General features: G+C 47.6%; 1 protein-coding gene across 1 annotated transcript in view; it reads left to right on the plus strand.

Annotated features, from left to right (window-relative positions):
- Nucleotides 1-1,879: 1,879 nt before the first annotated feature.
- The window catches only part of Col4a1 (Collagen type IV alpha 1), a 71,266-nt gene continuing 56,731 nt past the window's right edge, over nucleotides 1,880-16,414 (plus strand). Inside the window, exons 1-2 of the mRNA XM_037413898.2 lie at nucleotides 1,880-2,220; nucleotides 2,534-2,594. Of these exons, the coding sequence (XP_037269795.2) occupies nucleotides 2,195-2,220; nucleotides 2,534-2,594 (87 nt within the window). The 5' untranslated portion in view covers nucleotides 1,880-2,194. The remainder of the gene's footprint in view (nucleotides 2,221-2,533; nucleotides 2,595-16,414) is intronic.

Genomic DNA, 16,414 nt, shown 5'->3' on the forward strand with positions numbered 1-16,414 from the left:
CAAATTTTGCCAAAAAAGATACGTTCATCTTATTGCAAAATATGAAGCTTGATGCTACAAACTGTTCTGAGAGTATTTACATGACTCACTAAAAGGCGATTCGGTACCATCTATAACTTCATCAAAATTCAACCTTTTCTTACGTGTGATTATTAAACCGTAATACACATGCTTTTTTTTTTTTTTAGGTGGCCTGCTTGAAAACAGTAAGGATTCAGAGGGTCCCTGATGCATTCACCTAAGACGGCTCGAAAGTGAAAGCCATCTGTCTTTTAGTTGATGTATTGATCCTCACATCCCCCTCCGAAAGCTTTCTGCATCTATAACGTGACTTCGCACTGCTTACGAGATCGCAGGCATTGCAAACTGTCTGCACCTCACCAGGTTTAGTATACTGACTGCGCCATCAGCCTGCCGGGACCAAGCGACGATGTCACGCGATGACGTCATAAAGTGACGTTGAAGTGTGACGTGGTCACGTGATCGCCATGATGATAACGTCAGCACCAGTGATACAACACTGGTGCTGATGCCACCGCCGCTGGTAGATTTTCCCTTTTGATTAGGCATCTAAGACTGTGAAGCCCGCCCCCCCCCTCCCCTCCTCAGAAAACAAACTAACAAGGTCTCCAGACTGTGTACGGATTCACCTGCAAATTTCACTTCATAATATATACTACATCTTTCAGGGTATTTCTGTGTAACCTAAATTTGAATTCTCGCACAACCACTATAGTTCAACTTTCTAAAGGTTTTGGATTCCAGAATTTCATCTTTAACTGGTGGTTAAAGAAAAAAAAAACTGGCATCGTCATACTGAAGATACCACTAATTTTTTGAATAGTGATAATTCCTAGTAAATCAGATTACATTCATCACCTTTCATAAAGGGCAACAACGTATCGACGTCAACGGAAGACTTCTTTTCTCTCCATCATAAGCTTCGGGTGGCCTCGGGATGTGTCACCCATTTGTGCGAATACAGTATTTCATCGCCTAAAAATTAATCCTCAATTTTTTAAGGCAGCGCTTCAGCACTGACCGGGGCTTGTTCATATCGATACACTCTTCCCATTCGAACACCACGCCTTTATAAATGATTGAATGTAAGGATAAATTTTATTCCTTAGAAAAATTTCAGTTAAGCGTATATACATATATCAAAGATTACAATTACAAGGATTCCGAAACTTTCAGCTGAAATCAATAAGCTTGGATGTTTCCGTTGCTTCAAATATGCCAGTTGGCGCTTTCATGTGCATTTCTTTCACTTATCCTGCCTGCTTTATTATTGTTATTACTATCTTATTGTTATGGCTGGATGTGGGTTAAGAACATAGTTAACAGAAACAACGGATGCCAGGGGATATCCCAAGTGACACGTCTGTTCTTTTCGTTATATTATTTTTTTGCTGCTGCGCATTACAATCTGCTGTGTTATGAGATTATCCTTTGCGAGATTTCTGGATTCACGTTACAGTTATCGTGAGGAGAGCATAATTTGCACGGGCTACGTGCACCCCCTCCTATGAACCGCCAGAGCGACACAATTCGCGTAACGGCATCGTTGGGAAGGTTATTGCTGCCGAAGTCGAAGCCACGCAACACTCGATCAGTTAGTTTCTTCGTAGAACAACCGTTCAAGACAAGGAGATGGGAGAGGGCGTTCGCTACAGCGCGCGGGCCAGATGGAGGGGGCCCCTACGCAACGCTATGCGAGAGAGGGTGACCCACGGCCGGACTACTTTATTCCTCCGCCCCGAGTGGGTCACGTGGGTAGCCCCCCATCCCGCCCCGGAAGAAGATGCTTGCTCCTCCTCCTCCGAGGCCAAGGCGAGCTCCTGGCTCGGGGCTCCCGACAGCACTAGTGAGGCTTCGCCGACCGCCAGCGAAGGGCCGGGCGCGCCGCACGCACAGGCAGCCAGCCACACTTCACGGCTCGCTCACGCCAAACACTTGGGCGCACGGCAGCAGCGGCGCGACTTTGGCTGCGCTCACACTTGTACAAAAGAACACAAAGGCCTCTTCTGGGCAGTGAGCGGACAGAATCCCGAGAGGGGGGGTTTTCACCGCGGTCCTCACTGAGCGGCTCGAGACAAGCAAGAGGAGTGTATCCCCGTCGATCATGCCGGCCCCGTGGTGCTGCTGCTGAGGAGAGCTGACCACGACGCGCACGTCACCACGGGCAGCAGAGATGGTGGCCTCGGGTCTAACCCAAAGGTGAGCACCCGCACGGAGTGGGATTTTAGTTTCGTGTCCGGATTCGTCGCGACTGCTGGTCTCTCTAGCGAGGCGAAAGTTGCCAAGCGCACGCACAAATACTCGAGCGTGCATTCGCCTAAAGTGGCAATATCTTGGTAATGCTTTTGGGTACTTCTCTACACTTCCCATTTATCCTGTGATCGCTAGAGAAGGGCTTTGCTGTATAAATAATATCAGAGAAGTAAACTGTGCAGTCAGCGTCAATGTATATTTGCCTCTTCCGTTATAGTCGGGATTCAAAATACTTTTTTTTTTCTCTTCTTTCTGCCAGATTGCTGCTGCTATCTACACTCGCGCTGTGCTTCTATAGCGCACTGTCTTCTAATTACCCGGTAAGTTATCTCCGGTGGACCTTGGTGTACTTGTTTCGCATTCGCAGAGAAGACAGAATAGCACACGTCGACTCATTATCAGCCGCCGAGTACAGAAAGAGCATGTAGAGAAGTGAAGCGAGCATCTCAGAGAACGACTGTTAAACAGAGAGAAATGAAAAATAAGTCATAGTCGGTCTTTATTTTTCGCGCGAACCACCGCTGTCCAGTTGCGCGCGCACGTGTGCCGTCTGCTACACGCACCGAGCTGGGCAGTCGCCGCTTCCGGTCACTGCTGATCGAGCAGTTGCGCCAGGCGGCAGCAGGCCCAGGCACGAAGGAAAGGGCAAGACGCCTCCTCTACCAAGTTTTGCCCTCTCCCGCCGTGCCACGGGCTTCGCGCTCTTTCTACTCCCGTCTCCATCCGTTTCATCCTTTGCGTATGCCGTTCGCATTGGAACTTTGAGGCGCCCGGAACGTTGACACCTCTCCCTTTTATGCCAGTGGTTTTCCAGCACTGATGAAGCCACCAATGCAAACATGTGGCACACGTCTCGATACGCTCACAGTTGTCTTGCCAACGCTCTCTTTACCCCTTCGACAGGTGCTGCGGCTCAGCACGTTTATTGCCGCTGTACGCTTTGATTTACAGACCTCCCTCTGATGAATAGAGCCGGCCCTCAGCTCTTCAGCGTTAGCCGCTGCGATGAGCGATGCCCGCCTTGCGTGCGCTGTAAAGGGAGAGTCAATGTCTTTAAAACTTTGTTAGATTTCTTTTCATTAGTTTTGTATCTCTTACAGCGTGATATACCGCAGGATGAACGTTTCGCAACATTCAACCGTAAAAATTGTGCTTGATTACGAATTTTACAAAATATTTCCCCAAATGAGATTGTATGCTTAAAAATGAAAGATTTCGTTGTATTTTCAGTAGCTCACAATCTACGTCAGTCTAATGTTGGAAGGATACTTTGTTCATCGAAGTTTTTTAACTGCATATTTTATAGCTTATTAAATTAAATCAGAAACGCTGAAACTATCGTAGAATCACTCTGGAATGAAGTTGCATACAACTTCAAAGTGTGCACTCATACACCTGTTTATCTCGCAATGTTATCTTACTTTTATATTAATGCATCTGCAGTGGGAGCGACTTTATCATATCCAAACTCCGGTGTACAAAAATGAGGGCCCTCACTCATAGCAAGCGTTGATATTTAAAATCATGCATCGACTTGTAACAGTTCCGCAATAATCTCTCGAGGATGCACGTGACTATTAATAGTAGGAATGACGGCTACTGTTTGATCCTACTACTAATGGTGTAGTGCCACCATTTACCAAGCAACACCAACCATCAACGGGTGAAAACAAAATCCATTTTTATACCAAATAGATATCTTGAAGTTCTTATAATATTTACTATATTAGACCATTAAAAGGGCCCTTGACGACACCGAAATTCCTAACGACACACGTAAGGTACATCTGACCTCGCATTAGTGGCGAACGTAACCTTGATTATATTTAAATATTGTTATAAAATAAACGGTGGTGTCTATCTGAGTTGAAAGCATGTCGCAGCATCGCGATCAACATGATGCGTCATGTGACTCCTCGGTTTGGCTCTCTGTGACGTTTCGCCCGTTGCGTTAGCATTGCCGACTTCACGGGAAGCCAATAAATTGCACGCAAAGTGAGCTCCACGAGGAGGCCTATTGTCCCTTGCCACGCTTGACTAAAGTATGCCAGCGGCGTTTCAAGTAACATCGCGAGTTTTTTTTTTTTTTTTTTTGCTTTCTTTTTTTTTGTTCGGAATGCAGTTTTATTGTTGGTGCCTAATTGTTGACAGAAATTTCGCTGGGAGAACGTGCGTGGTGTGCCACGCTGTGCGGCACCGACGTTGTTTCATTTCTTCCGCACGCTGGGTCCTGATTGATTGATTTATATGCGGAGTTTAACGTTCCAAAACCACCCTATGATTATGAGAGACGCCGTAGTGGAGGGCTACGGAAATTTCGACCACCTGGAATTCTGCAACGTGCACCAAAATCTGAGCGCACGGGCCTACAGCATTTTCGCCTCCACCAAAAATGCAGCCGCCGCAGCCGGGATTCGATCCCGCGACCTGCAGGTCAGCAGCCGAGTACCTTAGCCACTAGACCACCGTGGGGTGGTCCCTGATTCAATAGCGCTCTTTAAACATCACTGAAGTTGAGGAGCAAGTGATATTGTGGCACTCCGCCGTGGTGGGGCGTTAGTTTCTCATCTTTTTTTGGGCGACCGTTTTAAAGGGACGCCAAGCTTCATCACAATTGGCGACGCTGTCTTTAATTATACGTTACTTCAGAGCACTCACGATCCAATTTTGTGACTATTAGAGCCAAACCTACTCATTAAAGCATAAAAGTCACGAGGAAAATTCTAGCTGTCAGGAGTCCGTTAAACATAATCCGGCAAGCGGACTTCTCCACGTACCTCAGACAATTAAAAAAAAGAACAACCGCGTTCAATTTTGTTTGCAGAAGCAAAAAAAGAATAGCGATGCTTGTGCTTAGATCAGTGGAGAAATAGTTCTGGTTTGTGACCCTGCCCGGGGAGAGGGTGGACGTGGTTATAAATAAAATTGTTATGGAAAGGGTAGAGAGCGAAAGAGACGAAAACAATGTAATCGAGGGCACGGAACTACGGTAGATGGAGGTTCTGTTAGTCTCTCATGAAAGCCGGCCGACATCAGAAATCTTCGCAGCTCGAATAACGCCTTCTGCGTAGAGTTTTCCTTTCGAACACTGTTTTCTAACTTGTATCACCAGTGTACGAATGTCCATTCGGTCAGGCACTGCGCATATCACTTGCCTCTGGGCACTGTGACGTCAAATGGGCCCGTGAGATGGGCAGGGAAACCCACTTGCGTGGCTGCAGAACAGCCAGAGAAAGGGCATCGTGCGATGGCCACGAATATGTCTGGCTCGTTGTCGCATCCTCGTTTAAGGAAGCGGTTGTTGCGGGTGAGCGTAGGCGCCACGGTGCCTTTCACTTTGTGAGCCTACCAAGAGGACAAGTGAGTTTAACTTGTTTACGACAATGTATGCAAGCATATGCGACCATTTCAGCTATAAGAAAGAAGGGAACCAGGCGACCGCTTACTTTCTCTTACACTTCGTGCCTAAACTTCACTAAAAGTTTTTTTTTTCAGAGTAGTTGTAACTATACCATCGAAACTGCTGCTGTTTTTAAGCAAGTATGGGACCAGTGACGCTAAGCTATGCATTTAAAATGCTGAGATCACTTCATTTTTTTTTTCAATTGACGACTCGCGAGCTTTGTATACTCATCTCTTGTAAAACGTAATGAACGGTTGCCATTTTCTTTTGGTTAATCATATACAGTAAAAATAATACGAGAGTTTGGATACGTATTCCAAGTGATGTACTTTTTAACTTCCTTTAGCCTAACTTGTCCCTCTTGCTGGTACGCTGATGAAACGGCAAAAGTACTGCACGATTCCGCACTCGAACCCCTTTTGGCATCTGCAAGTCCTGATGGTGTTGTTTTAGGATGCTTCAGATCGCAGAATACAGCGTTTTCGAGAGTGTGTGCGTTTACTAATTTTTTTATCTTTTTTTGATGTACCATAGGACACACGCGTAGTAATTATATCTAATTATAAAGCGCAAAAACCGTACCGTAGCAGGTGGAATGAACGGTTAGGTAAATTGGGATGTCCTGTAGTGGTAACGCCAGTGGCTAAATGGTGTCACACGCACAGGTTTGAACGCATGAATGCTCAGTTTTTTTTTTTTTTGTGCTTCTCGTATAATTTTCATGGCTATTCGCACGTGTCGTCGCACTATGAATGGCCGTGACACGAGATCACGGCCATGATGCGAACATACGTAACCTATCCTAAAAGATCCCGCCCCCTGTCCAGTATGTAAATAATGATTTCTCCTTCATTTGCAGAAACATTCAAGTCAGGATTTTTTTTTTCGTCGACATTCGCCAAATGCAGACACGGAACTAAGTTTTCACTCGATTTCTGGCTTTAAAACGGTGCGCTGCTCCTTACAAGCAAGCACGACGTCCCAAGAAATTCCTCTTTTCGGATTAACCGACTCGCTAATTTGCGCATAACTTCCCATTCTCGCAGGAGTTCAGATAACAAGCCGTTTAGCAAACGTTCCTCGCTTAGTTCGCTTCCGGAACTCTCGTCTGCGACTGACCGTTGCCGTAAGAAGAGAACGAGGCAGATCAGCCGACTCAAGTCAGCCAGTGATGGTTTTAAGTGAAAGGGAGACAGGGCGGGCATCCCTGCGGCGAGCGGTGCCACTCAGCGCGGCGTGTTGTCTTGCGAGCGCGTTCCATGTGTGCAGCAGCGCGCCGTCGTGGCTGGCTCGTGCTCTAAACCCCGGAAACTCTGTGAATGAAGCGCACACGGGGCAAGCTTTGTGCCACCGACCGACGACGTAGGGCATCTGGAGCCTGGAGGGTGGAAACCGCACGCGATTCACGTGGTGATCTGCGAGCCTCCTTCGAAAACTACTCGAAGGTATTCGGGAGAGGCTTCGCCGTGACGCGTGTTCTGCGTGTGGCTTCTTCCGACCGTGCGACCGTGCTTCCCGGACGATGTTAGCCTCCTGCGTGTTCTGCCTAGTTTGGTCCTTTCACGAAAACCCCGTTGTGACTATGTCAAGACAAAGGCCGATATGTAGGCTGAACGTGTCACGCAAACGGTGCTGAATTCAGGGTTGTATGATAATGTTATCGACACGGGCAGTTAACGAGCCAGTGAAGTTGCATCCGCGCTACTTCGTCGGTACAAGCGAATGGTGCGGCAAATGTGGGCAACATAATAAAATAAGATAATCAGGAAGATTATCATCTCTCTCCCTCATTTTATTGTATCGACTTTGCCCACTCGCGTTGATGTTCACGGTACGAGAGTGAATAGACGAGATTTATTGCACATTGTTGAAAGATTAAAAACTTGGCGGAGTGTGTGCACATTCGACTCACCCACTGACTCTTGTGCGCTAAGGTTTCGTCACCAGGTGGGACGCACGTGTATTTTCCCGCGAAGTTTACGTACACTGCCATCGCACGCACTGCACACACAGTATGAGATCGGGTATCGGGATAGTAAAGTTTCCTTGCACATCAAACGGGTTCTCCAGATTCCGTCAAGGTGTAACAATATTTACGAAAAACAAAAAAGAAAAACTTGTCAACCGCCTGAGTACGTATCGCAAAGAAAACAATATGCAAAACATCCGGTTCCGTCATAGTGCTACAACCGGGAAGATATAATAACTTTCTTCGCAAATATACTTGTGCTTGTAGCCGGCGCTTGCCCCACTTGCTCCATGCATAACGGACATAGGGCGTGAATATTTTGGTTATAGAGGCATGCATGCTATAACCTGCGAAGCCGAGCGACCACTGGATCCAGCTATCTTTTTTTGCGTCTTATTTGACGGCGTGGGTCGTTCGTGGCGACCCAGGTGCGTGGCTCGACTGCAGCGCTAAGGCCTCGTGTGTGTCGCATAGGGTGGAGTCGCGCGCTTTCGGTAGTGGCACCGCGCGGGCCTCCTCCATCCCGGAAGCAGCTTGACGAGGCGGCGCTAAAATTGAACTTCTTTCAGAGGGGCAAACCCGGGACCCCGTCTCCTGCCGTTTTATTTGGAGCGGGACGAGGCCTCAGCGCCCGCCTTTGTTTGGAGTATGCCGCCGGCTGCACTCACCGTCCCCTGAAAGGCCGCCGATGCGCGAATCCACAGCCCTTGCTTGAGACGCTTGTCCGAAGAGCCGAGCATTCGTCAGGATGATCCCCGGCATGGAGCGGCCCCGCCGCCTCGGGCTCCAAGTCGGCATTGCGAGTCGTCTTGGGTGCGTAACGATTATCAGAAAGGGGGTGGTTATTTTTGACTCGCGACCTCCGATATCATCGCGCCTTAATAGGTCCACGTTTGCCCGCCGAGCACAGCTGCGTTGCGGTTGATGGGCAGATTACGCATCATGCGCCCGTTGCGCGCATTCCGACCAAGAACTGAAACCACGGTTGGCCTACAGAAATGCGTGAACTTACCTATATCTCATTTATCGTTGTGTCATCCTTAGGGCTGTCACCAGCGGTTACTGGCTTCAATAACTTTGGCTCTTCATCGGAATTGTAACGGTTTGAAAGCAACGTAACGGGCACCCATGGGTATGGAAAGTGGCACAGCGCTGTCGACACACCTGTGGGGATGATAAATGTACGACCGAAATTCAAAGTAACCAACCTAATGCCTCAGCCGTCACCCTGTTTTAATGCACATGTTCCATAACGCCCATCTATTGACGGCGCTCTGGCACTCCCCCTGTAACAGACACTGGATGGTTCAAATCCGATGTTTGTACGTCCCGGCAATTGCCTATCATTTCAGAATAGTTTGTTAATTTCTGAAGCAATGTTCGTCCAGTGAAGCCTAAAGCTCCAACAGGCGCGAGAAGAAAAAAAAAACGCTCAGACTTCGGAAGCATTTCGTATCGATTCCTTAACGTGCTAAATTATTTTACCGAACCTCCCGTCCACTCGCCCTTCGAAAGCGCTTTTTATTCGAGATCACGGAAGGAGAATTGTGCCATCGAGACTACAAGTGGCGCGAACTCTCCTGACGCTCCCGTTTGCCGCCCTTGCCCTCATGGGTCACGTGCACCTTTTGTCGCGCTGGGGAACGCTGCGAGGGTGGCGTGCCTGCAGGACGGGAGGAGCCGGCATTCCGAGCTGGTCGGTGCAGGCCGGACCCAGCGCTCGCGCGACCGCGGTCACGCACAAAAGTGCACCCCTCTCGCGGTGCCCAACCTGGCGTGTTTGTAACGCGCCACTTTCACGACGCCGGCCCCCTGAATTACGCCGTCCCCGCTTAAAGCGCCCACTGCTGTTCGTCCCTCGCGCATACCGACTCATGTTTGCTTAGTCGGCCGCCGCTCTCCTTTCTGCCTTTAAAGGTCCTCCCGTATCAGACGAAACATTCGCGCCGCACAGCCAAACGCCAAAAAGCAAAAGGGTGTCTGGCAGTGACTGCCCGCTCCCATTTTGTTAACGTTTGCTTCTTTTCGGAGCCGTAGAAGCCCAATTGTGGATAGCGACAGGGGCGGCGGCGCCCGGGGGCACCTTGTGGCCATTCTGGGAACTACCTTTGTCGGCAGATTCCTCTTCGTCGGCCTACCTACCCCCAAACATATAATGACGTATCCGGTTCCATGTGGGCATGGCCCTTTTACTATTACTTCTTTATATTTTTTTCTTGAAAAACACGCACTTTGGGGGTCCCTCCCGTTTCGTCTTTTTTTTTCTGCACCGCCCGTTCTAGCTCTTCATTTGCTTCGTCTTTACTCTGAGTGATTTGCGGCTGGTAGTCTTGATGATATTTTCTGCGGGCCTGTTCCTTCCACGAAAGGTGCATCTGCGTAGTTCGTTTTCTTGTGCCGAACACGTTCCTGAGATGGGACTCTCGCTGTCGTGAGTTTGATAAGCCAATAGTAGTTCTTCGCGTGACTTGGCCTGTGCAATTACGACGCATTTTCAGTTTCGAGGGCTCTTTTGTTGTGCGTCGGCTGTCGCGAGATTACCTGTACTCTGTAAGCAGTGATTCCTTACCTGGCACGCTTGGCTCTAGACACTATCCATTCGATGGCGAACATTTGCATTTTTTTTTATTGTCTGCCCCGGCACGATCTCAGACCGATATAACTGCGTCGTGAAAGCATGCAGCAAAGAACGTGACACGCGTTCTTGTGCTTTCCTAGTTAAGGTCAAAGAAGATGTGTTAAGAACAGTCCCGATCTATTTACTTCATCACATGTAGAACATCTCAGGCAATTGTTGGTATCTTAGCCATACTCATAACTTGAACCTTTTATTTTTTTTAACCGTCAAAATCCTAAAGTGCTCTTAGATGTAACTCGAAGCCGTAGGCATTCGTTGATAAAGTTTCACTGCTGTTTCAAAATTAAACTTTCAGCCTTGTCGCAAGTGAATCAGTTCGCAAAACAAACAGGTTCGCTGTGGCACAGTGTCAGCAGGGCACCCGCATTTACTTGCACCGTAAGCAAAATAAATATTCAGTCACACCAGAGTAACTTAATTCGCACAGAGGTGGCTTGCTGTACGAGTCATTTAGACAAAAGGCACGATTTACCACGTGGGCGCGGACTACGCGTGCAGCGTAAATAAACCTATAGAAGGCCAGCTCGCGTGAAATACCACCCTACATGGCACAATTTCTTTGTTACGCATGCTGTCGGGTGACGCTGCGACTCTTTTCATCTCTTATTGGGGTCCTGTGGAGGTGCGTACGTCGCTTGAGGTCCATATCCCTTCGTCATCTTCCTTTATTTGTGATTTTCGTAGCTTAGAAACACCGCGTGTAGCTCGATGTAGTGTGCCTCACACTGTTCGACCTTCCATACGCAACTGACACAATAGGAATTGAGTCTCAAAAGGACTTGAGCTTACAATACCGGCCCCGAGGGGTGATAGACAGCCCATCCAGGTATCTGTTACCACCATCGCACATTTCCCTTGTGCCATTTATAAGCCAGTATCAGAACTTGACATCGACTTTCTTCGCAACCCACTACGCTGGTTACAACCGCGTCACTGTATACTACCCCTCTTCGGCGATTTGCACCGATTTTCCTTCGCTCTAGATACCGGCGTTCACTGGAAGATGTAGAGTACCTTCGGCGTAATCGCCACTCGTATTATTGAAGATATTTCCAATCAATCTACTTCTTGGGTATCATTAGTTTGAATACCGCCATAGCAGTCGAATAATACTGCTACTTCCATTGAACGAGTGTAATTACATAAACCGCACCTACAATTTCATTTGCCACCACCCCTACTTTGCTTGGAGAATACATGCACACATCAATGCATTCTCCTCGGCCCCGAACACATACATACATACATACATACATACATACATACATACATACATACATACATACATACATACATACATACATACATACATACATACATACATACATACATACATACATACATACATACATACATACATACATACATACATACATACATACATACATACATACATACATACATACATACATACATACATACATACATACATACATACATACATACATACATACATACATACATACTAGATTTTGTCCCTAGAGCGAAAGGATACTCTAAGCACTAATAATGGGCGCTCAAGACATGACTACGAAGTGGTCTAAAATTAGGTTCCTATAAAGGTCGTATGTACCTAATGTCATTCTTGTTCATTGCAACGTCTTACATGGTCATACCTCTTTAGGTTAAAACATGAAGAGCAGCGACGCCATAAGGAATTGTTTGTGCAAGACGTGGTGTAAAGTTTATACGCACGTATAATGTCTCGGGTACAAAAATGCTCTCTCAGTCCAACCTAGCAGTTCACAGGGTGGCTAATAGGATTGTGTTGCATAGCAACAGCCGCCACCGCCAGCGGGGATCCCCAGAACCCAACATCGATTCCAGAAGACAAAGAAAGCTCGAATACGTGTCAGAGATCGGTTTCTTCCGATAGCCAGGGTGCAGCAGTGGTGAGAGTAAATCCTCAGCTTCAGGCTTCTGTACACACGTCATTCATATTAGATTTCCTAAGTTCGTGGAACCGCGAAGAGTATATGACGACAACTATTGGCCCTGCGTGCCTATTTGCGTACATTGGGCTTGCAAGGGCGCCCTGTAAGCGAGATGACATTGCACATTGCGTCGCCGAAAAGCTAGATTCATTTACAAAGAGGAAGTAGTGCGCTTCGGGAAAATGCTAGGATTCTGTCCAACGTGCGAGCGACTAAGCGCGTTCCGTTATAACTCCAGGAGCGAGAACGCTGGCGGCAGTCATTGCCGCGAGCGGTTCCCTGGAGTGGCACTGTCCCTCACCAAGACGGCATTTTCGGGCACGTGCTTGCAGCAGGGAGATTAATTTTCCCCATCGGCGGGTAAACTTTGTATCGGCTCGAGTCAGCAGCGGCCGTGTGTACACTTTCCCGCACGGTGCAGAGAACGAAGAGGCGCGCAGTCTGGCGCAGTCGGCTCCGATGGGAGCCCGCGCGACTGCCAGGAGGACCCACCCACTAAATAAAACCTCCTCACTGTGGTAGAGGTCGTTGGCACGGCAAAAAGGCTGCTGCCATTCGAGCCGTCGTCGACGGGCCACGGCGGCGCTCGCCGTACCGCGAGGAAAGAGGCTTCTGGACTTGCTCCGCGGGCACACGTCTCCCGCACATTGCGAGGGCCCCCCTTTGCATATTTGTGGCAGCGCGCAGGTCGGAACTGCGTCTGATGTTTATGCCCCTTGCTTCCTTCACACACGGCTGCCTGCTACCCCACGGGGCCCCCAGTGGCTCTGTCTGTTTATGCCTCGCGCACCGAAGATGTGCACCCTCTTCCCAGTGGTGGCGCGATTATGCTGGGCTCTAACGAGTTGTTTGAGGGAGCAAATCTGAGCGGCGAGATAAACCTACCATCTATGTCCCGTCTCCCGTTACTCCTTTATAGATCCTCCACAAAATCAGCAGTTTGAGCAGACACTGCTTGGTATACTTTCGCTATTTCATTGAGGAAGGGAAACAAAAGAGAACGCGTCACGGCCACCAAAGTCATAAACAACTGCAGCGACGAGGCAATAAAGGGATTAAGAGGAGATAATAGGGTTGTTTTGGTAGGTAAGCGAATCAGATTAGCCTAGAAACTTGAAGCTTTGTAAACTGCGCAGACTCATACACTGTATAGAATATACGAAAAACAGGGCGCATGGCATGCCTTGAGGCCCCGTTATTGCCGTCAGCAGGTTGCCAGTGAACGCTGGCAAATCCGCTACATAGGATGGCGCGGTAAACAGTGTTCACGGTCGGTATTAATATTACCAGGGAATCGTGAGCGACACATGTGCAACTCTTACTACGCAGAGGCTGATAACAATAATTAAAATATTGAGCGCATCTCACCCAAAGTGTGCGAACGTTTTCCTCACTCTTTGATTATATTTTCTCCTATCTCGACGCACATGTGCGCATAATCCCCCCCCCCCCCCCCCTTTTTTTTTTCTCTTTCCTGAGTGCATGTAACTTATTGCTACGCAACGCGTGTGCATTGCATTCACAAAGGCCTCCTCTTCAGCCTTCGTTGTTAGCAAATTTTCTTAAGTGGGTCAAGTTGCGCGCTGCTCAGTGCCAGAGAGCGCGGAACTGAGAAGTTCGGTTCCTGGCGTGCCCCCGGTCTGTAATTAATCCGGCGCCAGCTCCGAGTGTCTGGCGGCTCTATATAGCTCTATCAAGAGAAACGGATGCGTCGCAGTGTGGCAGACAAATCGGATGGGAGCCACGCAAGCGTTAACAGCTCGCAAGTGGCACCGAGGGTTGTTGCACAAGCCTACGCGGCATAGTCTTAACGCGGTGCCCCTCAACTACTCTGCGCACGAAAGCTAGGCCGCGCGCGCTGGACGCGCCGATACTAGCGATCTCGCATTGAACCATTTCATTCGACAATCGACGAACGAACAGAAAGGGCGATGCACTGAGTGGCACTTCGTACATAATTAGCGGCGGATAATGCACGATTCGCAACCACGCGGCTGACACTTGTATTCCTGCATTATGCAGAAACCCTCCTCTTATCCGGTAAATGCGAGGGCGCTGCAGCAAGTGTCTGCGCCTGCATAGAGGGTTCTATGAAGGAGGGGAGGAGAAAGCGGAATATAGTTTTGACGAAGTCCACGGCCGGCATGTCTCGTTGCATCACGCGACTGTCTCTGCGGGGCCGGGGAGACGTCCGCGGTCTGCGCTGCATGCTCAGAAGCACAAGAACACGGTCGTATACCCTCGTCCCGCTGGCCGCTGCGGGAGGTCTGCTGTCACGCCCCATCCGCCGGAGAACGTCGGATCCGCTTATTGCGACGCTGTCGCGCTCTATAAACGTGCTCTCAACCCCCATTTTCCCTCCTCCTATTTCTCTTCCTTAAACCTTATCCGCATCTACTCTTGCAGTTCCAAGCCCAATGATGCGCGCCGCCAGCACGCGAAACCGCTCACTGTATACGTGCACGTATACGCACTGATTGATTGATATGTGGGGTTTAACGTCCCAAAAGCCACCATATGATTATGAGAGACGCCGTAGTGGAGGGCTCCGGAAATTTAGACCACCTGCGGTTCTTTAACCTGCACCCAAATCTAAGCACTCGGGCCTACAACATTTCCGCCTCCATGCACACGTAGGCATCGGGCAGAAACAATGGACGGTGATTTCACAGCGGTGGCTATATGAGAAGGCCATATTAGGATCATTGCAAATGACACGGAGATAAAACGTGAAGTGAGAGTGAAATAGACGTAGTCTGCAAATACAGCGAGTGCCTTAAGATCAGGGTCGTCCCGAAGACAACTCTTTTTTTTTTATTCAAGCAGAAGAAACGTGTTTCACTAATCTTTTCATTCGCAACTGCACAGTGGCAGGCCACTTCTGATGGTGTGCGCCGCATCGGCTTGAACTGTTTTTTTTTTTTTCTTACGAACAACGGTGCATCATGTCGATGTGTAACAAATAGAGGTGTTCCGCAAGGTTCGATTCTGTGGCCATTCTTGTTCTTAGCTGACAATAACTATCTGCCATCCATAACATCGGGAGATTGTATCCTGTACGCAGACGACACTGACATATTTATAACAGCAAAAAAAGAAAATATTCTATGCCACAAAGCAACAAAAAAGTTATTCTAAGCCACAAAAAAGTTATCATCTTGGCTTCAAGCAAACAAACTGCTTGCGAACAGCTGTAAAAGTAACTATATTATTTTTGCCCCCAAAACACTTGTTTAACCTCAAGTAATCACCGTGAAGTGAATAACACTGTATTAGAAAGGGTTAGTAATACAATATTTTTTCGTGTATACTTGGATGCACAACTTCCATGGCCTACTCACGCACACAAAAAAAACACTTGAAATATACAGACCAATACCTATCCTTTACAGTCTACGTTACCGTTTCTTAATAAGGACAATGTTAACATTATATTATTATTTTATACATTCACGCATCACATATGTTGTACTAATTTATGGATTAACATACCCGACAACACTTAAACCCCTTATAGTAGCAGAAAACACAGCAGTATGGGCTCTTTTTTTCATACCAAAAACAGGCTCAACTACATGTGCTTATAGACTACTAAAGATACAACCCATCACAGTTTGTGTAAACTATCGTGTATTATTGCTTGCCTACCAGCTTCTGCATAACGTTATTCAATACCCGTCGGTGGCACTGACATATCAAACACCCACATATTCATTACGTTTACATTAACTACATCATTATGCACACCCCGCATAAGAATTAACTACAGAACGCACTCATTTTGTTATATTGCATCAAAACTTTGGAACACGTTACCTTGTACCATACTATCGTCCACATCATTACATCTGTTTGAGCAATTACTTCGCGATCATCTACAAAACTTATAACAGTTATACTTTAACTCGTGAATATCATTTCTATTTGTTGTATTAATATGTATTTTATGAATTGTATGGAACTATTGCATCTATTTATTGTATTTCTTTGCACTTGCATCTACTTGACTTTTTCCTTCTAGCTGAGCAAACTACTACTGTTAAAAAAATTGGTTCCAAATCTGCGTGTTACACCGCAAATGTAGTCGAAAGACGATAGTCTTGCGCCTGGAGAGAGTGAACAAAACGTTTATTTGATGTTCTGCGCACGAAAATCGGCGAATGGTATTCTGGAGGCGCTGCGTTAGAGTGCCTCCA

This window comes from Rhipicephalus microplus, chromosome X (genome assembly GCF_043290135.1).
Source record: "Rhipicephalus microplus isolate Deutch F79 chromosome X, USDA_Rmic, whole genome shotgun sequence".
Taxonomy (NCBI): Eukaryota; Metazoa; Arthropoda; class Arachnida; order Ixodida; family Ixodidae; genus Rhipicephalus; species Rhipicephalus microplus.